Genomic DNA, 24,095 nt, shown 5'->3' on the forward strand with positions numbered 1-24,095 from the left:
GACAGCCCTGATAGGCGTCCAGCGACAGTCAGGCTTTTAAAAACACATCCAGAGCGACAGGAACCCAGGAAACCTTTTCCGACCTTTCGCGCCGCGCGACGCCTTGGCGGGAAGGTGCCGACCGCCGTCGGTAAAGGTCAGGAGTGTGGAGGACGCCGGAGGGCACCGGAGCGGGAGCAGAGGCGCTGCGGCGGGCTCGGAGCTGCCAGCTCTAACGGGAACGAATCGGGACAGCTCTCAGAAGTGCTGAGGTTTTCGGACAGAGAGAGGAACAGAGAACACGGTGTCTCTCTGCGTTTCAGAGTCCTGGATCTGAGCTCAGAATAACTTCAAAAAAAAAACATTGACTGACTTCTCAGGTGTGGCTGACAAAGCAATTTAGGCTGTTAAAATGTCCAGTCGAGTACTGCAAAACAATCCAAAAAGGTAAAATTATAGGAAACAGGACATCCCCCTTATTAGGGTAACAGTGGCTTTGGATCCGATATGTGTCATGGCCAGAATCACAACAGACCATAATATTCCATATTTTGCAATTAAATGCCTTCAGAGTGTCAGTAATTGTGTTCATGCCTTTTGTTGTGTTGTGTTCATGCCCTTTGTTGCCCAGTATCCGTCGAATGGAAGCTGGTCTTGGATGTTTTTTATTTTCAGAAGACTTGTGTTACTGTTGAGGGACAGCCTGCAGTGCATTTAATAGCGTTTTAGTTCTTCAGAAAGAAATGTATGAATATGAATTTAAAAAAGACATATGGAATCGGTGCTTGGAACCTTGTTGTGAAAATCAGGTCAGTTTTTAAACTGAAGACCTTAAAATCACAAGGCCTATATGAGCACAAATAGCTTCATAAAATTAAAGTCTGTGGGAAATCATGCTGTATTGATCAACAATTCTATAATTATCTTTGCTTCAGCAATTAAGAAACTTGGAAAAAGCCTTCAGCCACCACCCCCAGCCAATTAAAATCTCTATTGTTCCAAGAACACAAATTGTAAGGTTTACTGAATACACGGAAAATTACCGAAAATGTAGTCGCTAGCATGCCAGTGACTTAAAGCCTAAACCTTTACTAGAAACTTCACAGTTGATCCATTCTGACTAAAAGTTTAAAAGTAGAATAAGACCATTCAAACCAATCGTATGCACTCTCAAATGACCACTTATTCACATGCAAACACACACACAGTCGCTCAGATAAAATGACCGAAACATTTTAACCTGCCATGCTTACATGCACAGTGAAGCAAGCCTCATTAAACGAGCCATAAACTATAATGTTTCCCATCACTTTTAATGGGAGCCAGTATATCACCAAAACGTGCAACACGTCTGACAATTCTTGTGCTCGGGACAGAAAAATTTCCAGCATCTTCCACAGACACAGACTAAAGACCCACCTCTTCAGACTGTAGCATGACTCCCCCCCCTCCCATCCCCTCCCCGTAGTACTCTTATCCAATCAAATTCATTCACACGTTTTACAAACACTAATTGGGTGTTGGGCTGCGTGTTTAACAGTCCGCATCATGGTTCTAAGGTTGCCATAGTTCATTGACTGGCGCTGGTCTGGGAATGTTGTTATCCATGGTCTGGCAATGCCGCCGTCTCGTAACTCCGCTGGACGCACTTAATGGTCTAGAAAAGCGCATCGGCTAAATGAACAGACAGCAATGCAATATGTCACTGACAAACCTTGAAAGACCTTTGTGTCCCAGTCAGTCTGTACAAGATGCTCCACTTGATAAATGGTTAAGTGAAAAAATAAATAAATAAATAAAAAATAAAAAAACTGTGACCTGCTATCTGCCACCTGCTCGTTCTCTCTCACACCACACTGGGTGATCCCCAACAAATCTGCTAGAGGTGGATCACAAATGGAGGATATCATCAAGATCAGAGATTTCAAATGTCTGCTGGTTTCCGATTGGATAAAGAGTCCATAAACCTTGATTATAAGGTCTAAACTGGTAGCTGATTTGGGGGGGAAGCGAAAGAAAGTTTGAGGTCCCTACACATTATCCTACTCCAGAAGTCCAGAAGGGTTCCTTTTAAAATTTAGAGCTTCCTTTAGACACCTGATCAGCCCGGGGGGTTAAAAAAAGGGGCGGGGCCTGCACAGGCACTGAAACAGAGCTGCAGATGGTGGGAGACGCAGAGCGCCATTTTCCGCCAGAAACCGCGCCACTGCAGCGCCCCTTTTAAAGCCTTCCGATGCCCGACCGGAATGTTCCGCGGCCCTCACAACAATCCTTTTCACTGTGGCCTCCGTTTTCCCCATTAAACTCAGGGAAAATATGCAGACCTCCCGCTTTATCTCCTTCCCAGTACGAGAGTGGCGGGGAAGGAAAAAAAAACTGAGGAACGTTGCAAACAACAAAAGACGCATTCAGCAAATGAATTGACGCTACCAGCCTTGCCGTTGCCCCAGAAATAGATCCCGGGCGGTCTTAAAAAGGATTTCTCCGTCACCCGCAAAGTGGGGACGTCAAAAAACCTGTCAATGAAAGCGACTCCAGGAAGGGAGAAAATAATTAGCCGGAGTGCTTCTGCGGGCGGCGACGGAAACGGGAAAGCGGCCGCGAGGCGGTCCGAATCCCCGGCGGTGGCGGCGGCGACGGCGGCGGCTCGCGCGGGCGGGAGAATTAACCGTTTGCGTTCAGCGTCGCACGCCGCTCGTCCGTCGGGGCGGACCGGGTGCCCGGGGAGAACCTCGAACACTAACGAGCGAGTTAACGAGCCTGTTCAGGTAGAGCAACCCAAGAGAACAAATGGAAGCATTTTCCTGTCCAGTTCTTTCGGCCTAAGCGTACGTTTGCATTCGAGCAGCGCTCGTGACTGTTCATCAACCGCCACATTGGGCCCTGCTTCTGTAGCGGTGTTCCACAGCATCTGGGGCCAGACCTGGGTCAAATACTTGCGTTGAAAATATTCAAATATTTTAAAAAATGAATAGATTGCGAGTCACTGTCATGCTCAAAAGAAGCATCTATTTTCACCAATAATCAGGATCTGCAGGAGTGTTTTCAGATTTTAGCCGGAATACAGAGAGTTAAAATATGAAAAGAACAGAACAGAGAAATGTGACCCGGGTCAGGGCTGGAGCCAAGCGCTCCTCGGTCTCCTGTCAGACCACTCAGCCCACACTCACACTCCAGAGGCCTCACATACTTCAGCTCAGGGCTGTGGAAACTGCTGGAAGGGGGGTGGGTGTTACGCTTTAATATGTCCTCAGTCAAACCAGAAACCCACCAATCAGGTTCCACACAGCATGAGCGGCACAGCTCTCAGTGACTTTAGCTTTAACCTCCAGAACATATCTAATATTAATTTAGTCACAACTGCCATTCCGGAGCATTGCTATAAATAAATCCCTTGTGCAGCCGAAAAACACACTGTTAAAACCAACAGAAAAATGCCTCCCATCTCTACTGCTGTGGACCCTTTTTAAAAAAAAATTCCATTAAAGTAATCATGGGACAGAGATAATGCATTTCTCAAGGCTTTCTAACATGGAAAGTGATACGATCAGCTTACTGTTTCCCTTCGGAGACATGGATGCAAGTGGCCTTGGCCGTCATACGTTTTAAAAGCAGAATTCGATTAAGAGCCAGACTTGTGCCGACACATGGGGTGGGGGGGGGTTGGGGAATGTTGTGTCCATTTCTGGATTTCATGGCAACTTAATAATTTAATTAACCCAATCACATGTACGACCTGACATGACAGCAGATAACTATTTTTGTGTACCAACATCAAACACTGTTACCGTGGCCTGATCTACCAGAGAACTGCCGTTGGTGAATAATGCTAATTAGCTAATTGAGCCGGGGACTAATTGGTGGAAATGAAAACCTGCATAAATTCTCGTTTTCCTGGAAGGGAACAGCCCACACCAGACAGCGTGCCTGTAAACTACTACTACGTGACAGAGAACAAAATGTCAGCTTTTATTCACTTTTATGACTTCATGGCATACAATCCCATTTTTCATACATCCTCCTTTACTTTTTTATCTATTTTTTTGCGTTTCTGTGCATCTTGCTGACAGTCGCATCCCATTTCTCGCTGAGACATCGCGTGCCCTGGACGCATGTGGGAGATCAATCTTCTGCAGTCCCACATCAGCTAAAAAAAACATCCGCACTGTGACGGACCCTCCATCACCACAAAGCCTCATCCAACTTAATTATAACCTGTCACCCCACAGCACTGAGAAAACGTCCCTACGTCACCAAAGAGCTAATTATATAAATCCCACAGGGTTTGAAAGGTAGAAAGACAAAGATTCTCAAATAAGAGAGGCCGGGCTTTTGTTGGATGTGGCTGCATGTTAAATTCAGAGTGGGTGGAGCATGTTAAATTCAGAGTGGGTGGAGCATGTTAAATTCAGAGTGGGAGGAGCATGTTGAATTCAGAGTGGGTGGAGCATGTTAAATTCAGAGTGGGTGGAGCATGTTAAATTCAGAGTGGGTGGAGCATGTTAAATTCAGAGTGGGTGGAGCATGTTAAATTCAGAGTGGGTGGAGCATGTTAAATTCAGAGTGGGAGGAGCAAGTTAAATTCAGAGTTGGAGGAGAAAGTTAAATTCAGAGTTTGAGGAGCATGTTAAATTCATAGTGGGTGTTGTTGACTGCATTACTTGCCTTCCCTTCTCTAAGTGCCCCTGCTCCAGCTGCAGGTGTCTGCTCTGACTGCTACTCAGAGTTGATAACAAAGCCTCTTCAGCCTGAAAAAGTCTGAAGATGTGTCTGTGCAGAGCGGAGACGTACAAATTGCCATATCGATCGCCGGCGATGATGCCAATGAGTTCTTTCTGACGACGTGGAAATTGTTCCCCTCTTTCTCTTATTACTTCAGTTAACTGGTAAAAAAAAAAAATCCATACCCATTCTTTTCATAGCAGCCACGCGAAGGGTCAATTAAAGAAAAAAAAACCCTTGCGTGAGTCTGACTTGGGTCTTTATTAAAGACCAGTGCCGGAATAAGCTTCTGAGCTCGGAACCCTGGCCTACAGGGAGCAGTAGATTCTCCTCAGATTTTCTCCATATTAAAATAGGAGTGTATAAACAGGCCTGCATCACACAATCATTCGAAACAGTTTTCAGTATTTCCAATAATTATTTGACCCAGGTCTGGCGTTAACAGATATGTAGAGCCGCTATTAAATATCCACTAATGTACTTAGCCTAGTTACAGTACATTATAAACCTACGATAAAAAGGGTCACTGTCACCCCAGCCTGTTTGACCACAGATGCATTCTGGAAGTTGAAGTTTTCACTACACTAGTGGGACTCTTGGCTTTGTGTCCGGCCGATATTAAGCCTTAACAAACTTCAGGACAAATGAGAAATCCCCACATACAAATGAAGCAAGGCTGCAATAATTTTTTTTTCTATGGCTGGACATAAAGATCTAATCACGGACAAGTGGGCCACATTTTTTTTTTATTAACAGTAAATTTTTTTCATTAATTAAAAAGAGAACGACTTGCCACACTTATACTAGCAGGGCAGCCGCCTGTTTATTTCATCCAGAGGCGAAAAAACATTCGAGGGTCCAAAGCTGGCACCAATTACCGACCCGATTCGCTTCGTATGCCACCCGAAATAAAACAACTGATGCAAAAAAAAAAAAAAAGAAAAAACACAGAAAAGAGAGGCCTGCTGAAATAGAAAAGAAGAAAAAAAATAACAAGCCCCTTGTTTCTGGATCGTTAGACGAGACTTTACCAGGAGCAACGATCGTCATGGCGACGGCGGTGGCGGCACGCCGAGTTTTTAAAAAAAAATCCGGTGGGACAAAAAAAAAAAAAGATGATTTGAGGCGGTTAAAGACTCACTGATGTCGGACATCAAAAGAAAGGGAACAGAGACAGAGAGAGAGAGAGAGAGAGAGAGAGAGAGGGGGACACGGCGACGAAGGGAAAGCGCCGAAGCGCCCGCTAACGCCTGTCCTCGCAGCAGGTCTCCTGTGATCTCACGCCCGCCTCCAAATTGAGGGTGTCTGGGCGGGAGGAAAGCCAGCCCGCCAGCCAAACGGACCCATTAGCGCCGCGCTAGGCTAATGGGCAGCACAGAACCCTGCGGCACCAGGGGAGGGGCCAGAGGTCATCCTACCCTGCCCCCCCCCCCCCCAACATCGTGATGTATTCGGTTACTGAATGTATTATATTAAATTATGTAAATTAGACAATTTTGCTTTAAACGGGTAGGAAGATCTGTGATTAAAGTACAATGCAAGTACAATGTAAGAGGCATGAACAAATGTGGCAGGGCACTGTGGGACCATGGCTGTTCTGTACTGTACCACAGCATCAGAAACAAACCCCGGTCACAAACTGGCAACCACCTGTTGTTAAAAAGCAAAGAAGCTGGAAGTAACACACGTATCTATCTGGTGCCTAAAGGATCTGCACTTTATAACTCTGGCGAGGTTCTGCCTTGACTGTAGAACAAAACAAACAAAATGAATGAAGAATGAGTCAGTGGAACAACTGAAGCCTCTGTGGCATTTCAAGCAAAACACAAGCGAGAGACTTAGAGAGGCAAGGGAGGCCTCCAGGCATTCAAACTCCGGGGGATAAACAACCTGAACCATTACGCCAACCGCAATAGCGCAACACCCCTCCGCCGCGCGGCTGAGCTCGCGGCAAGGCAACTCCCAACCGACGGAAAGGGAATTTTCACGCGCGCAAAATTCCGTGAGGGCTTCGGTTTACAATTCCGAGAATTCCGAGGGATTCTGGAACAATCGGCAAACAGGAAACCACAGGATTCAGCGGCATGCACATTCACCACTGAAGGCATTCGACATTCACCATAGAGGGCCACAGCGGGCATTCATCGCAGATGGCTTTCACCACTCAGGGCCACATTCACCACAAACCCTTCTCTGTCCCCACCGGCAGCAGAATGAAGGGGTACAGGTGATGGACCGACACCGATTTTGGTGGGGGCACACAAACGGTCAGCTGGTGATGTGGTATTTCACAAACTGGCACAGGTCTGTGATCACCCCCCCCCCTTTGATTTCTCCACTCTCCTGCCCCCCCTCAGCTCCAGCTGCAGATAAAGCCTCGATCACAGCCTACACTTCCTTAGGATGCAAAAGATTAAAACACAAAGACTCCAGAGAAAATGTTTCCTTTCTGCCATCACACCCCCCCCCCCCCCCACACACACCCCTCACTTCCCTCCAGCCCCCTCCCCCTTATCTTGGGTACCGCTTTTCTCTTCGGCAATTAGCACGTTGTGGGTTGCCGTGGGAACCTTCTCATTCTCGGTTGTAGCGCGATGGAAGGATTGGGGGGGGGGGGGGGGGTTTGCGGAGCTGTGAGCTTCAGCGTGGCACGGCTTCCAAAATGCAGCAGCACTGTGGCTTTACCCCCCCCCCCATAGCTCCCCCAAGAAGTGTGACACTGATTACAGCCGAGATCAACAGCACTGTTCAAATTCCTCAGACAGGACACTAGGGGAAGTTCTGCTTGCTACACTGTAAGACCTCAGCACCCCCCACTATAACAGACCTTAACATGGGCTAATATGGGATTCCAAGTCCCAGGCTGGGGGGGGTGGGGGTGGGGGAAGAGTGGCATGAACTGTCAGGTGATGGACACAAATTCAGGAAGTGATCAATGAACACGGTGTGCTTCTAAACCCACTGCATTTGAGAGCTCCCAAAGGTCAGCGAAGGTCACAAGCGGCCTGGTCAAGATCACAGTAGCAAAGTTATGACCCTGACAACTGAGGCCCAGCAGGGAAATTTCCTTGCGGGAAATTTGCACACTCCCTGACCCAGAAAATTAGCACATTACCCCCCCGGGGGCAGAGCACAAGCTGGCGCTGCTGTTAAACATTTCCCAACGCCACCCTGGCCTCGAACCTGTGTTTACACTTTACCCACAGCGTTTGTTCAGCATTAGATCACACTCTGGTATAACGGGGTATCTTCAGCCCAGTTAACAAGGGGACCCCCAGTATCCTTGTCTCCCATGGACTAAGGCTGCATTCCTGCCTCTCCACCCCCCGCCCCCCCCAATGCACTTGCCCCCCATCAAAATGACTCCCTTTTCCCCTTTTACCTTTTAAGGTGGGTAAGATGACAAACATGTGATCAGAATGTTCTTCACTGAACATTCTAATGCTGATGTAACAATCACTACTGGAAACTGAAAGCAGTGGAGTTCTAGACAGACTTCCTTTAAGACTGAAGTACAGGCTGTTCATTCAAAAGCAGCTTTAGCTTCTCTTCATTCATTGCTACAGGATTTCAGTGATGCCTAAAATAAGCCTTCTTTCCACTTCTACCAAAATACTGACTCGGCAAACCCAAAAGCTTAACACACCAAACAGCTTAAAATCTCACTTCATTTTAAAAAGTGAGCTTTGCAAAAAATAAACCTCTAAACTGTAAAAAGACCAGAAGTAAACTTCCAAATACATCTTCGACCTAAAAAATGAGTATGTACATTACTATAACTGCACCAGAACTTAATCTCCACAAGCAGTTTTCCTAACACTTGAAAAATACCATAAGAAAGTCTGAAAAGAGAGATACGTTCAGGAGTTTGAAGGATTTAAGAATGAGTGGGGTACAGCTCCTTTCATAGCCTATGGCCCGCGTTTGCTGGGAGGAAGGAAACAGGAAGTATCAGGGATCCAGGGTGAGTATTATGGGATGTCGGTGGCGGGCACTGAGGGGGCAGAAACAATATGGCCCCCTGCACGTGCTCTCAGAGAGGAAAACCACGCAGGCAAAAACCTGATTAATGCATTCGCCTCCAGTCAGAATGGGTGACATGACCAGCAGACAGAGAACGGATGGCCCATCTGCTGCAGATGCAAGCAGACAGTGGATTATAATGGTGATGGATACAGTATAACAGACAGTGGAGTATAATGGTGAGGGGCACAGTATAGCAGACAGTGGAGTATAATGGTGAGGGACACAGTATAGCAGACAGTGGAGTATAATGGTGAGGGACACAGTATAGCAGACAGTGGAGTATAATGGTGAGGGACACAGTATAGCAGACAGTGGAGTATAATGGTGAGGGGCACAGTATAGCAGACAGTGGAGTATAATGGTGAGGGGCACAGTATAGCAGACAGTGGAGTATAATGGTGAGGGACGCAGTGACTCGTTGCCATTGTACTCTTGAGCAACAGTAGTTAACTGAGCCGCTGGAGTAAAACAAACATTCAGCCTTAGGAAAGGACACAGTGTACATCGTCACTCCGCCAAAGATCTTGGCACCAAACCACTGCAGCTTCACTCACATACGGTTTGATTAGAGGCTTTATAACCATCTTCTGTAAGTCGCTGTAGCGCCAGATTAATGGTTAATTGTAACGTAAACAGTGAATTGTACTTTGAGCAGAGAAAAGAAGATGCGGTACATATTCTGGACTATGAGTGCACGTTGCGCATTTGTAAACAAAATGATCAAACGGCTAGTCAGAAAGGTCAGAATCAAATAATAATTTTAGAATCTTTAATTTGTAAGATTTTGGTATTACTTGGACAAAGAAAACTCCTGCAGACCACAAAGGTTAAAAGTATTTAGAAGAACGATCTTATTTTCGCGTCTAACGCGCGAGGAAGCTTGGCAAGCCACGCCCATACGGAAACAGCAGAAGCAGAATCCACTGGAAACGCTCGCGCTGCGGCTTGCAAGACCAAACAGGCCGGAGGATCTCCAGCGAGTCGATTCAGCTGGAAAATAAATCACGGATGAGAAAGAGGCACCAGGCATGGGGCCAGAGTTATGCAACTCCGCCCCAGCTAGCGCTCAAATCCGGGGGGGGTGGGAGGGGGGCAGATGTTCCGTTCGGCCAACGCTACACCCCGGCCAGATCTCTCCCTTCTGCAGCCACGAGGCGACCGGTTCTCCTCTCCCTGTGTGGACTCCTTCCCCTTATGCCCGTCTGCACTGGCGCCCCCCCAGTGGAGGGGAACAAACTGCCCGCAGCAGTCAGGACAGCACAATCATTGGCCACATTCCAACACAGACTGAAGACCCAGCCATCCCAGCCCCACCCCCTAACACTCCCACCTTTTGAACTAATTTAGGTCACGGTATTTTTTATGGTTTTAGGTCATATTTTTTTATGATTTCATGATTCTGTTCTTTGGACTTGTCACAAATGCGGTCTGCATTTATGCAGAACTTGTACTTGGTGAGGATCTGTTCCAGAGTGTAGATGGGCCCCATGGTCTGGCATCTGTGAAGACAACTGTTACAGCACTACCCCAATGTGTGAATGGGTATCCAGTCCAATTATGAGTGGCCATCCAATAAAAACGCAGCTGAATAAACAGATCAGGCCAGGTACGTTATCCTGAACAAGGTGCCTAGAAAGCCGGGGGTCTCAAATCCTGGTCCTTTTGGGTCACAGCATGTGTTGGTTTTTGTTTTTTACTTTAAAATCAGCAACCAATTAAAACCCAATTAACCAGGTGAGGCGAATTACCAGTGTAATCTGCTCGCTTCATAGGCCAATTTAGTGCCGAGTAACAACGAAAACCAGCGGAAGACCCTGAGGCTCTCCAGGGATTGGAGTTAAGAACCACAGTGTTAAACCAACACATGAAATAAATAAACACAAGGACTCATCCTCCCTCTATCCAGGAAGTCAGGAGAGCTAATCGGCTGGGATTCTCTACAAAAATAAATCGTAGAGTGGAAGGGGTGGGGGGGAGGGGGGTTGGGGGGGGCGCATCTGTTTTTCTTGAGTTTGGCAGTGCACTGAAGAGCTTAAGCGAAAGATTGAAAAGCCCCCCCCTTGGGTCTTTTTGGAACTTTATCAACCAGAAACAAGAGCAACCAAGTGAGAAGCCAAAGTCAGCCTGATCTGGAACATTGCAAAGGATTGCATCGTGGGAAAAAAAAAAACAAAGAAAAAACTTGGACTGGATTTACCCAAAAAGTAAGAGCGATGATTGTTATACAAATATTATAAATTCTCAGCATTATTAAATCATCTCAAAGGAGGAGTGCAAATCTAGGATCAGGGGTTTCATATCTTTATGCTAACCTGGTCTATTATGAGCTAGAAAGACAAATCTGAAGTCAGGACTCCTACTCTGGACATACTTATTAACTCCAGGCTGGTATTCATCAAGCATCTCACAGTAGGAGTGCTGATCTAGGATCAGATGCTATGGGGTCACATCCCAACATCACCCATTATGAGCTAAAAGGCTAAATTGATCCCAGATCAGTATACCCCAGCACCTTATAGCCGAGGGCCAACGTGGAGAGCTCAATGACAACGTGAAGAACCAAAATTAAATGTCGCTGCCATTGCACACCTCTGGCAGGCTTACAACAAACATGCATGTGCTATGTTACCATGGCCGCAAGCAGGAAGGAAATGCTTGACAAACAGCACCTGCCTCTGAGGTCACATTCTGGCCTGGTCGTGGATGCAGAAATTGTTCCCCTCATTTCGGGTGAGCGAAGACCATTCTGGAAAAATTGTGCGCTCCCCCATGTGAAAAACAGTATACTAAGCACGCTTGATATAAAAATGATTTATACTTAAGTAGTCCGAAGTATAAAATAGTATACATCAGGTATACTGCAGAGTACCATTGTTTAGTATGGGCATGCACTGAAACGAATGCCGTCTTCATAACTTCATGCCATGTCATTTAAACATCAGGAATAGACAGCACACACAAGAACGATCCTTCATTTTCATCCCTTATTCATAGCCTACAGAAGCAGGTCGACATTTGTTCTGCCAGCTGCACAGTACTGCCTGTCCGGAGAAGTAAACAAACATCTCTAGAAAACAGGACCTCTAAGAAAGAAAGCAAGATTATAGGCCAAAAAGAATGTGGCGCCCCTTCCAAGAATGTGTGCTTTGGAGACAGCACCAGAAAAGAACAGCGGTAAAAACCTCAACAAACTGAAAGGAACTTCTCTAAAGAACAACACAGCAGAGAAACAAGGTCCTTTTCCTCCCGAAAAGGCAAAAAATCAACTCCAAACAAGGGGCGTGGTGTGGTGTAAGGGTTCGGAGGAAAAGAGCTTATAACCTAAAGGTTGCAGGTTCGATCCCTAGGAAGGACACTGCCACTGTACCCTGGAGCCAGGTGCTTAACCTGAATTGCTTCAGTAAAGCATCCAGCCGTATAAATGGATTTACAGTGCAATACTGAGATGTGTAAGTCGGTCTGGATAAAAAAATATCTGCTAAATTCCTGTAATGTAACAAGCTGACATTAAAAATAACATCCTTTCTAGGATTTAAAAAATCCTGTCTCTATAGGAAGTAAGGACATCGGATTCCTGTCTTCAGCGAGCCAAAAACACTTTAAAAAAAAAAAAACTCAGACAGGAGGACAGAAAAAAACCCTTGCGGCGATATTTTTTCATACCTGCTAGGATGTGAAACAGTGGCTGGTGTATAAATTTGCAGGAAAACTCAGGGGGAAAGGCTAATGAAGATCAGATGTGTGGAGGAAGAGCAGCACAATCATCAGGTTACTGACACTCTTCCAGCTGCAATAACCAGCAGGTGCAACAACTACCGAGCAGCCAGGAATAAGGGAGAGGAAGTCCTCCAGCGATCCCTGTGTTTCACACTCTTGTTTTTTTTTTCTACCAGGAAGTACAGCAGAAGTCAAACAAAGACTAGTAGGTTTCTTCCTAGGAAAAATTTAATAAAGCTAAGACAAACGTGATATCACTTCGCTGGTATTAAAAAGTATCAGAGTGGCCTAAGTTTGTAACAGAAGAAATAACAATGCTGATGCCGATTGGTATCTGCACACCATCACTCACTGTGTTGTTCTATTGGTTGCTATCAATGTACTCCACAATTGGTGGAGCTCACCTCTGGTTTCCGCCAGTAAGGTGATGTCATTCACTGTCTTATCACCATTATAGACAGCCTGGTTTCAAACAGGAAGTAAGAGAGAGGAAATTCACCAGAGACCCACGAGTTTCTTCCATGAATAGAGGAGAGGAAGTCCACACCACTTCCTGGAGGAAGAGCTGTGAACTTCTTTGTTCGGTGCAGAAACAGGTACGGCGCACCTCACGGCCTAAAAATACAACCCTCTAAACCAGGCAGGTGAACAGGGCCCGCAGCTGTGCGTTTACGTTTTGGCAGGAACGTTGTGTCCACATCCCAGAAGAGACACCTGCTGCTCTAGTTCCTTTTGCCCTTCATATACAGGCTGCAGCCACACCTGAGACGGTGAAAAACTTCAACAGCAGAGCAGCTCTTTAAGTTCATTTTTACAGTGTTGTCAATAAAAAGTCATTTTAAAACTAACTAACGGTCATAGCCTTAACGCATTCAGGCTTCTACTCTGCCTGTATACTTACACACACATACACACACACACACTTCTCAGAAGTTACAGGCCCAGCTAAATTAAATCCCTCTGCAAACATTTGCTTCAGTCAGCAATTTTACCTCAACGCTTGTTCCTACACGGGCTCAAATAAACAATTATGAGATTAATTGACAATACTGATAAACAGACTAATCATATTAGCCAGAACATATGTCACTGTGAAATAAGCTCCCTTTCATATTCCACAGTGACAGTGACAGTGTCAGAAGCCAATGAATGTGTCAGTAAGAGTTTTGTTATGGTAACTCTGTGATGTGATGTGATGTGGTGTGTGTGTGTGTGTGTGTGTGTGGGTGTGGGTGTGGGGCTAAAAAGGACTCAGAGCATCATATAAGCACTTGCTACAACAGCCACACTCCCAAAAGTGGAAGTTAATGCCAAAATTCACAGAAAGCAGAAGGAAAAGCATGGGTCACCAAAGCATCTGCTTAAAGAATCTAATCCTCCTCTCAGCATTCGACCCTGGATGGATGCCTAGCACTGAAGCCAGACAGGCACTGTAATTCACACAGGCAATATCATCGTCCATTACCAAAAAGCCATCTCATGTGCTTCTACTTAAAAGCAAAACAAACAAACAAACAAAACCAAACAAAAACCAAGGCAAACAAAACATTCCACATGGACATTTTGAGCTGGCAATGTCAAAAACAGCTCAGCGGGTACATTAGGCACAGAAACTATATTTTTTTATTTTGCGTAATGTTTCTAGGGAAACGAAAGGGCAAAAAAACAAGCAATTTAAGACTGACATAAACAGCCTTCAGGTTTTTTTTATGAACTCCACATGAACTTCATTTCTTATTTATTTTTTTTTTTTAAATCCAAGAAACGCATTCTCATCTCAAATCACACAAACTCCGTCAGTGAATGCGAGAAGGCGGCATCACGCCTTCCCTTGAAAGTTGCTGTCATCTCAGCTGACAAAGGCTGACAGTAGAGAGTTGCCGCCGCAGTCTCTGATTCCCCTGCAGGCACGTCCCAGAGAAAAATAAATCTGAAAAACGCTCCTTTTCACCACCGCTTCTGCAGCCGTCAAAGTCTAAGCCGAGCTCGACTCTGAACGCGGGTTCGCTCCCAGCGGCACGCTGGCTCACAAAAGACAAATAAAACTTTACCCTCCAACTCAGGAGAAGTCCCAATTTATAATTTACACAAATAATAAAGAAAAAAACGAGACAATAATGAGACAATCAAAGTCGCTTTGGAAATCTGTTTTCTTTTCATCCCAATATTACGGGAAACAAAACGCAGCTGTGAGTAAACAAGACGAAAGAGTGAAGACTAAGCACCTTTAATTATCACACACGCCCCCTTCCAAAAAAAAAAACAGAAGGCAGAAGGAAACCAAACAATTGGGCCAAAACAGGATGAACTCTGGAGCTGTTTGTTCGCTGTCCAAGCGCAAAGGGTGGCAGTCTAACAATCCGACCAGAGTTTCAGTCCCAACGCTTCCTTTGTCAGCACGGGTTCGAAACAATGGCCAGCGTTTGACCCTACATTTCGCTCCTAACTTCATCGACGGGATGAGCCTTGCGCAGTCACAAGAACTTACCCCTGCAGGACAGCTTTTCACCAAGGGGAATGTCCCTGAAAGTCCAAAATCCCACATGCGAGACCAACAGGTAATACTGGCCAGCAGGGTCTGGCTTAACCACGACATGCAAATCACATTAAGAGTACGCTGATGGTTTCCCTCCTGTCATGTACAACGTGAACCATAAAACTGAAGGCCTGAAACCGCATATCTCCATCTGCTAAACTCAGGCAAACTCTGCCGAGGCTGCAACTTAGTATCCCACATCTATACATTTGCACCAGAGGGGGGGATTCGTATTGCACCTAGGTTGTTAAATATCAATTGCTGTCATTTCCTACCATTGACCAGTATCCCCCCTAGCTAAGTTTTTAAGCAGATTGAAGCGCCAGGAGCGAGTCTGGAAGCGTACAAACGCTTTAAAATATCCCTGTACACTGATCTTACGGTGCGCAACAGTAGAGAAGGTCAGTGTTCTTAACGCGTTTCTAACTGGGCTCAGCAACGGCTAAGTAAATTTATGCTTCATCTTTTCATTATGAGCACAGAGACCAGCCATCACTTAAGCGTCAAAGATCTCAGGCACCTAAATAAATCCACTGGCATCCATTTATTGATTTAAATGTACAACACAATATTATTACTTATTGCAACAGCATTTTATATTTGTCAAAGTTGGTTTATTAATTTTTAGTGGGATCAATCTCATCCTCAGTGCAGTTCCCGGTCCACGGTCGACATCTCAGCGCACCGAAGTTATCGGACATTTGTCTGTACTGATTACAGAACCTATTTCTTAAACTGGAGAGCTGTTCGTGGTTGTGTATTGAAACAAACTTTCTTGCTATTAGTAAAAGGCCTGAAAAACTACAGAATACGGTTTCTTTACACAACATGTTGAAAAACTCTGCTCTGTTTTGGTTCGTGTATTGGTGAACAGTCAACCAATTCACATAGGTAGTTACAATGTACGTAGCCTACTCCGTGGTATTTAAAGCGATTCGGCTACAGCGTGTCTCCAAGAGTAAAACTGTAGCGCGTTGTAACTAATCCTCAAACAAACAGCAACGGGGACTGTCCTGCGTCTAGGCTGGCGACAAGCCCGTGTTTCAGACGACAATAACAAGCCGCTTATGGTCTGTATTATTCACGTGTCAGGACGTGCTGGATCGGAGATAACTTGCAGCACATTTCCCCAGACGAAATCAGGCAATACCAAAACCTACTAACCACACGGGTAACGAGTCTAACTTAAGTTGTTTGCTACGTATATACAGCTTTGCGCCGTTTGTGCTTCTTGCTCACATTCCAGTATGAAATGTGAACGGGGCCTGGTGCGTTATTGACATCCACTTTTCCTTTAAGACCATAAAGGCATTAGAGAGGATACAGCTGCTAGCAGCAGGAACGTAGCTAGATGGCAAGCTGGCTGGCTAACATGTAACAAAGCCTAGCTGACTGCATAGCCGCGTAACGTGCAAAATTATTGCCAATTATCTAATAGTACACGACACCACACAACAGGACCCCGTAGACGCGTTATGCTTTGCAAAACTGCGTCTGCTGTTGTCATCCATGATTGTTGGTAATGGTTAATTTGTGAATACACCACCCTTCGCCGCCCAGCCTGGCCAGTTTGAGCATTAGCTAGCTAGCATAACCATTTTGCTCCAAGTAACAACCTCGCTAGGATATGTCACGCCATTTGGACAGTTCACGCGCTTTATTTAGGCATTTAGATCACTGGTTCTGTTTACAGTGTTTGTGATATTTCTGCGTGTTTGCTTTGCTTCTGTGAAGTCCCAAACGTTTCAAAATACAGGGCTCTATTTACCTTGTAGACATCCCCGTAGGTCCCGCTTCCAATCCTTTGAATCAACTCGAAATCCTCTTGCGGATTACGTCTTGAGAGGTCGAAACTGGAATTCATCGTTAGAATCCCGGTTTCTGAATCCAGTCGGTGCTTTTGTATGGACACAGTTTACACTAATAAGAAGAAACAAACAAATAAACATACAGCGTCAGGGGGAAAACAATCTCTGCCTGACTTCAGTGTAACTTTAACATGGCTTCCACTGCGCAACACGCGTGCGCCGTGGCGGTGAGAGGGGAGAATGCCTGGAATGAGAAGAGTCTGGGATGGACGGGAGGAAAAGTGGACAGGCGGGCGGACACAGCCATTAAACTTGTTACACTCGTCGGGAAAACTTGTCAAAAAACAGAGATCGACATATGAAGAATAATAAACAATATAAAACCCCAGTGTCAAATGTCATTTTTAGTATATATAGCCTATACACTTATTTGTGGTTAGCTTTTGCGTTGTTTATTGAAATTAGAGGCCTACCCTATTGTGAACAGAAATTTTGAAGACAGGACACATTTTATGCATTGGACTACTCGTATAATTATTATATTATTATAGCCGTAAAGCTGAAAGTGTATGTGTCATTTGATTCGGACTATACTGCATTTACCACGTATTCACAGCCTTAATTCAGGTCAAACATGTATCCCTTTGTTTCTCACGTGAGAGGACTCGTTGGACCTTGAGAGACAATAGAAGGATGCAGTAAGCGGTACTATTTGAACAGTCTCGACGCATCTCTTCTGTTTCACGAGTGAAAACAGGTGTTTGCCTTGTCCCCGTACAGTTTTGGGTTAAAACTTACCGTTGCATTCTGTTTAACAGAAATGAATAGGCAAAGTTAGTCTGTCTAAGGTCATAGACAGTCTGGGCTGAAATCCCAGTTATCTGGCCCAGATTTGGCTATAGTCCAGTAATCTGTTGACACTTTGGTGACGCATTGGCTGTATTTTCATGGATCACATAGCCCAGTTGCGGGGAAAACAGTCTCAAATTACATGAAGGACACACTGGTTAAAAAAATTAAAGTGGCATATAATATTTTCAATAATGTTTTATATCAAAGATTTTGGAGATAAAATGTTAGTTTATACACGGTTGTCATGTTGTAGAGCAAGAATAGTTTTTTAGTTTTTAAAAAAAATATATACATTGATGAAACGGAATGATTGTTTATAAGTAAGATGCAGCAGGAACGGCCTTATTCTGATACGTATAAACATGCTCAGGACCACATATTATAACTACATTATAATTATGGGGATGCGCAGCGGGGCGGACGAATAATTACCACATTTAGCTCTGTGACCAACAGTAAAGAGCAACGTGTAAATCCTATTAAAGAGCGCAACGATACCTTAAAGCTAGGTCACCCAGCTGGGCGAGGACAGGTCTTCTGCCCCTGCTGAGAGAAGCGCGTTAAAAAAATCAACCGTCACGCGCGCGGGGCTAAACCGCAATTTTAACGAAAAGACAGCAGGGCGACGCCTTCTCTTTACATAATCCTGTGCAAGACCTGCACTGTCAGCTTTATTTGATTCCAGTCGCTTTACTCATACTCCGAATCCAAGCGCGTCTGCGTTTGCGCACTATTTATTTATTTATTTATTTATTTATTATAACAACCTATTTGTTTACAAAATTACGTGCTTGTAATTTTTTGGAGTTTAACGAATTATTTGGTTTCGACTGATACTCATCGTGGAGGGTAGGATCTATCGGCTGAATGTCTTCTGAGGGGTGTGAGTGTGGCACTAGTTTACACAAACCAACGCCCACTTGTGCGATGGGCAGTATTCACCAAGCACCTCGTGAGGATTACCTCACACATCTCAAGCCTGTATTTCCAGAGTGGCAGAATGCCACACGGTGGCTCCGTGTTGTTTTTTTTTTTTCACGCCACTCAATTGAATAGTGTGATGTAATTTATTGAGATCATGTTGTTGCGATTCACGTGATGCAGAATTGAAAAGATGATTCACAAGGCTGCTGCCCTTTCATTCGTCCGTGATACAGATACCAGGCTCTTACCGTAGCTTCTGGTGTTTGCGAGCTGTTTCTGTCTGAAATGTAGTTTGGTGGACCAGATTACTTATTTAAATCGTTACTAACCTAAACAACAGCAGCGCCAGACTTCTTTTAAATCGGCAATAAAAGCAAGTGGGTTGAGCACGGCCCTTCTTTTTCTGCGGTTTGCTCATCTCTGTTCAGTTTCTCCTGTCCATCCCTGATGAACTTTGCCTTGTGACTTTTAAATTTAGGAGTTGAGTCTATGGAGTCAGTTCACTAATAAATCTGGAATAGCACAGATGTGAAATCGGTTCGGACACACCATGTAGATGACTCAAAACAAAGCGTCTGTGTACGGTTCGTGCCAGATTCAGGTTAATAAATAATTTGCCTTCGGTCACTGAAAGGAGCATAACATTTTAATCTAACGCTGATCAATGAGTATTTTCTCCGTTTTAATTTCACATAAATTAAATCCTGTTCTGGTAAACGTAATCTGAATTTTATGTCATGTGAAATTGTACCATGCGTTGTTCCCAGAAATCCTTTATCTCTTGATGACTAAGTAACATTTATGATCGAAAGCTCCCACGGGGAACTTCTTCCATGCAATAATTACGTACCATATTAGAGTCTTTACTTGGCTCGTGTGTCTTTGCTTGATGGCCAACCAAATCCTTTTCCTGAGTTGCTGTGGCTGTATTCTGATTCACAAATTAAGCTTTCTATTGATCAGACCTGCAAATGTGCACATGAAGGTGCAATGTGGCCACGACTGCAGCTCTGCAAGTGTGTACATATGTATGGACAGTTTTAATTTAATTCACTGTAAGACAGGAGTTGAAGCCAAAGTCATATCTCTGCTTCAGAGTGGTGTATAACACCACCATGTTCTATTCTAATCTAGCATGCTCTGTCATAGAAAACCCAGGATACAGATACAGGAGTGGAGCTACCCTCTAAATTTCTATCTGCCACAGTTGTGGGATCCAGGCATACACAGAACACCTCTCTTGACCTTAAAACACCTCCTCCGTTATCCTGGCATTGGGTTTGTAGTTAGCACTTCTTTCTCCACTTACCAGCCAAAGGAATAAAATGGCATATTGTAAAGGTCACGCATATGACTAAGGGATGTATCATAAGGGTTATATCCCTGGCTTTGCAATAGCAGGCTGCTGCTTTGTTCATGGGTCTGGGTTTTTTTTTTAGCTGACTGGTAAGACAATGCCAGTTCTTGGTGTAGCGTGCCCTGGGGTTATGTAATGTGGTAAAGGTTCATGTCTTGACCGTCTTGGGCCGCTACAATGCACTGCACTCCCATTTGGGAGGCCTCCTGGGAAAAATAAGTTGCTGCTGGAAGAGGTCTTGGTGAGCCAATCTTCCCAAAGCCCCAGGGCAGAGATGGGGAGACTGAACCGCAGGAGGTGCCACCATTCAAATGAGATACTAAACAGAGGTCCTGACTCACAGTGGTTATTAAAGATCCCAGGGCACTCTTAAAACAAGTAGGACTGTTCCTCCTAGTGTTCTTGTTAAATTCCAAAATCTTGGCACCTCATTGTGTACCTTAATTTTGATTGGCTGCAGAGTCCCCAGCATTCCTGGGCCCACCTTGATTTTCCAAGTTAAAACTGCAACAGAGAAAACAGTTCTCAGTTGACATACTTGACTAAATTAAGGAAATAAATACATACATAAACATGCAAACAATGGCCACCGTGTATGACGAGGATCAAAAGACAGTGTTTTCAGCTGTAACATGAGCACAGGGGTGGCAGGATTTATGATCAAATTGTGGGAGAGACAATGTGAAAACGCAAAATATGAAATATGACCTAACTGAAAAATGCAAAATGCAATCACTGCATTTCACAATAGGAACTGAGTCATCATTGAGCCGAATCGTTTTGTTCCACTTGAAATATTTGGAAGGAGCCCCACAGTAGGCCAGGGCGGGGCCTGTCACCAGAGTTACACTGTCAAGAGGCATCCCATAATGAGTCCGGGGTTTCTAAATTATCATACATTTTTATGCATGAAGTCAAGTTCACAAATAAGTGGAAGAGCCATTATACTTAACAGCCGCCTCGCAGCTTGAAAAGAGGAAAAGCCGTTTATGTAATTATTGCCATCGTCCCGTCCACCTACTTTATTCCTACATTTTTATATATTCTGGGCGCGCATCCAGGCTCTAGCCTAATGGGTGATTATTAGACCCCGGCACGGATGCAGATTTCCGAAGATGGGGGGAGTTAAGGTCCCCCAAAGAGGAGATTCCGGGGCGGCTGAGAGCCAGGAGTCATAATCGGGCAGCGCCCGACTGCAGCGGCTCGCATCGCCTTACATTATTTATCCGTTTAGCTGCGTCTCGTTTTTCCGGGGTGACTTTATGCTGATGCGCATCCATCACAGGTGTTCCGCAGAGCACCCGGAACGCACGGCTCGTACTCGATGTTGGGAAATTGAAGAGAAACGCGCTCGCGTCTCGGGAGTGCAGCAGTCAATAATCCTCTGGTCCGGGTTCAAGGGCGTGGAGCTAGCTGGCTACTGACTCATCTAAAGAAATTCAGATGAACCATGAGGTTATTAGGCACCATTTTACGTGAGTCATGTTGAATAGGAATTTTTAAAGTCTCACACACACCTTCACATTTATGTGAGAAAAAAAATATGTATTTGTGAACCTTGTGACGGTGCTGTAGCATCCATATTTAAATGTAGTGTGTGCACTTATCCAGAGTGACTTACACAGTTTACATTGAGTTACATACAGTGAATGTATACACCTGGAAGTTTACTGAAGTTATTTAGGTTTAGCACTTTGTTCAAGGATACTTTGGTAGTGACTGTGTGATTTGCCAGTGATCATACTGTATACCCCGGTCGAACACACAATTTGAAAACACTCCAGCTGGTTTTCGTGAGAACTTTCAACCAAGCACCCTACAAAATCAAAAAAAAAATCTGACAGCTGTATGAGAGAATGTCATCCAGACTATTTTCAGAATATAGATGTTTCCTTCAACGCGCTCAGCAGTGTGCAGGTATTTCACAGGTGTCTAAAGAGGGTTTAAAGTGTTTCAAATAGATCAGGTCCGGGCAGAACCCAGGTGTTTCCCCGTGTGTTTATGGGAGGAACAGTGAGCCGTTGAGCAGTTAAAGCCTGCAGAAAGCTCCCGGGATTATCTCTCGCTACCCGCGAGCCGTCCCCCGTGTCCCTGCCGATGGCGCCCCGGTCACACGAACTGTGAGGCAGAATCCCCAGGGCCCCGCATTCATCAACACAACAATGGCTGCCACATACACAGGAAGCGGTCATTCATCAGCGCTATGCTGTCAAAGGGTTTCCCAATTAGAAAGCGCCCCCCCCCAGTGCATTTTGGGAAAGGAAGGGGGCAGTGACTGGGCAAAAAAAATTAGCTGTCACTTCGCCTGTATAGGCATCTAATAACAACTCAATGACATCTGTCAAAATGAACTATATATTATAGATAATATTTTAATCTAAGCCTGCTTGGTATGGGAAACAGTGGCAGTGTCATGAGGCCCTCATCCAAAGGTCTTGCTATTTATCTCAAGTGAATTTTGCGCTTTTGGGGGAAAGGCAGCCGTGACCCTAAATAAATGAAGAAGGGCACCAGACCAGCGAATGCTGGCTGACGCAGATCAAATTGTCTCCTGAGAAATTTGTCCTGGCGGGATTCTGCATGACTGCCTGAGTTTGGACTGAGAGCAGGGCTTAGTGCTGACACTTTCACCTCTGCATGTTTTCTCTCCTTACTTAGGAAAGTGCATCCAAAACCATAATAATAATAATAATAATAATAATAATAACTATTATTGTTATTATTATTATTATTTACAAAAATATACAATAGAAAATTATAATGAAAACAACACATAAATGCCAACAAGATGTAAAGATAAAAATAATATAATAAAATAATGTTTAAAAATAATAAGTGACAATACATAAGACCAAGGAACCGTAAAACCAAAAAATGATGCGTGAACAAAACTGAGAAAAACAACATTCAGTTTAAAAACAGGAAATAATAACATGGCGATATTCAGAGCCACCTAAAGAAGGTGGGCTTCAAGTGTGCTCTTCGCAATTCCGATTATTCATGCCTTTCTAAATATAAATCTGGGGCCTAGAGTGAAAGGGCTGCCTCTCCCTTTGTTTTTGGCCTCACGGAGCACGTGCCAGATTACCCGCGTAACGAACAGTGGCGGCCATTGCGCGAGGGGGGTCTGCATCTGTTTCCCAATTTCACGCCAACTTCAGCTCTTAATTCTCTAAGCAGCCCAAGCGCTGACCTGATCTGAGATTTATATGCTCCATGCGGTGGCAGGGCTCGGTCTGGCTGCAGAAAATCGGGGCAACCCGGGACCAAGCCTGCTGGTTAAGTGTGCACACGCGCTGGGCTTGGTCTGGTGCACTAACACAGGCCTGGCACATGAGCCTACTTAATCAGTAGGCGTAGTCCCAGATTTTCACTCCAAGACCAGGCCCTGCTACACATGCATTGATACATGACAAGGCTATGACAGGGCCCTCCTTATGTCCAAAAGGGAAATGTTTACTGTGGTCTAATCTACGTGTAAACCATGATGTGTATATGCAGCTAAGAGCTGAGTCAGGACAACTGGTGTAAACAAAACCTGTACACGCTCAGAAAAAAAGGTACGAAAAAGTGCCTGTAAGTGTACAAATGCTTAGGTCACCAGTGTGGTACCCTATAGGTACATAAAATTGTATCCCTAGCAAGCAGTACTTAATTCATTTTTTTACCTTTTTTGCTTGTAAAATGTACTTATTAGTACTCAAAACAGAGCAGAGCATCACTGTACATTTTTAAACATTTGGAAGAAAAATTAACTTCCACTGCAGCTTTACTTCTGAGAGCGTATACACAGCAATCCTCCAGGAACAGAACTGCCCACCTTTGTGTTGTGCTAACCTACAAGAAAGCATTAAATGCCATCACAGGTGCGAGAGAGAGAGAGAGAGAGAGAGAGACATACACACACACACACACACACACAGAGGGGAGACTCTGGGCTGGACTGAGAATCAGTCTTCTCAAGGAAAGCACTGCAGCTGCAGGGAGAGCCCTATTCACTGCAGATTGATCACTGCAGACCTGAGACTACTGCACACGGGCTGTACACATTAATCATTATCATCTATTATTTATATATGTTTGCTCGCTTGTTCCGTGGAAGCCGGATTCCAGGGGTGTGGGTACCTATGGACTGTACCCTACGGCCTGTACACATTTCTGAATTTCACGCTAG

General features: G+C 44.8%; 1 protein-coding gene across 10 annotated transcripts in view; it reads right to left on the reverse strand.

Moving 5' to 3' along the window:
* Window positions 1-17,035, reverse strand: part of LOC135245030 (mitogen-activated protein kinase kinase kinase kinase 3-like) — an 82,738-nt gene extending 65,703 nt beyond the window's left edge. For 6 of the 10 annotated variants that reach the window (XM_064317862.1, XM_064317843.1, XM_064317836.1 and 3 more), the window contains exon 1: window positions 16,749-17,033. In XM_064317862.1, coding sequence (XP_064173932.1) covers window positions 16,749-16,844 — 96 coding nt within the window. In that variant the 5' untranslated portion in view covers window positions 16,845-17,033. Of the gene's footprint in view, window positions 1-16,748 lie in introns of all 10 variants that reach the window. The other 4 variants (XM_064317853.1, XM_064317799.1, XM_064317790.1 and 1 more) reach the window with 2 other exon arrangements.
* Window positions 17,036-24,095: the final 7,060 nt, after the last annotated feature.

The sequence above is a fragment of the Anguilla rostrata genome, chromosome 2, assembly GCF_018555375.3.
Source record: "Anguilla rostrata isolate EN2019 chromosome 2, ASM1855537v3, whole genome shotgun sequence".
NCBI classification, from domain to species: domain Eukaryota; kingdom Metazoa; phylum Chordata; class Actinopteri; order Anguilliformes; family Anguillidae; genus Anguilla; species Anguilla rostrata.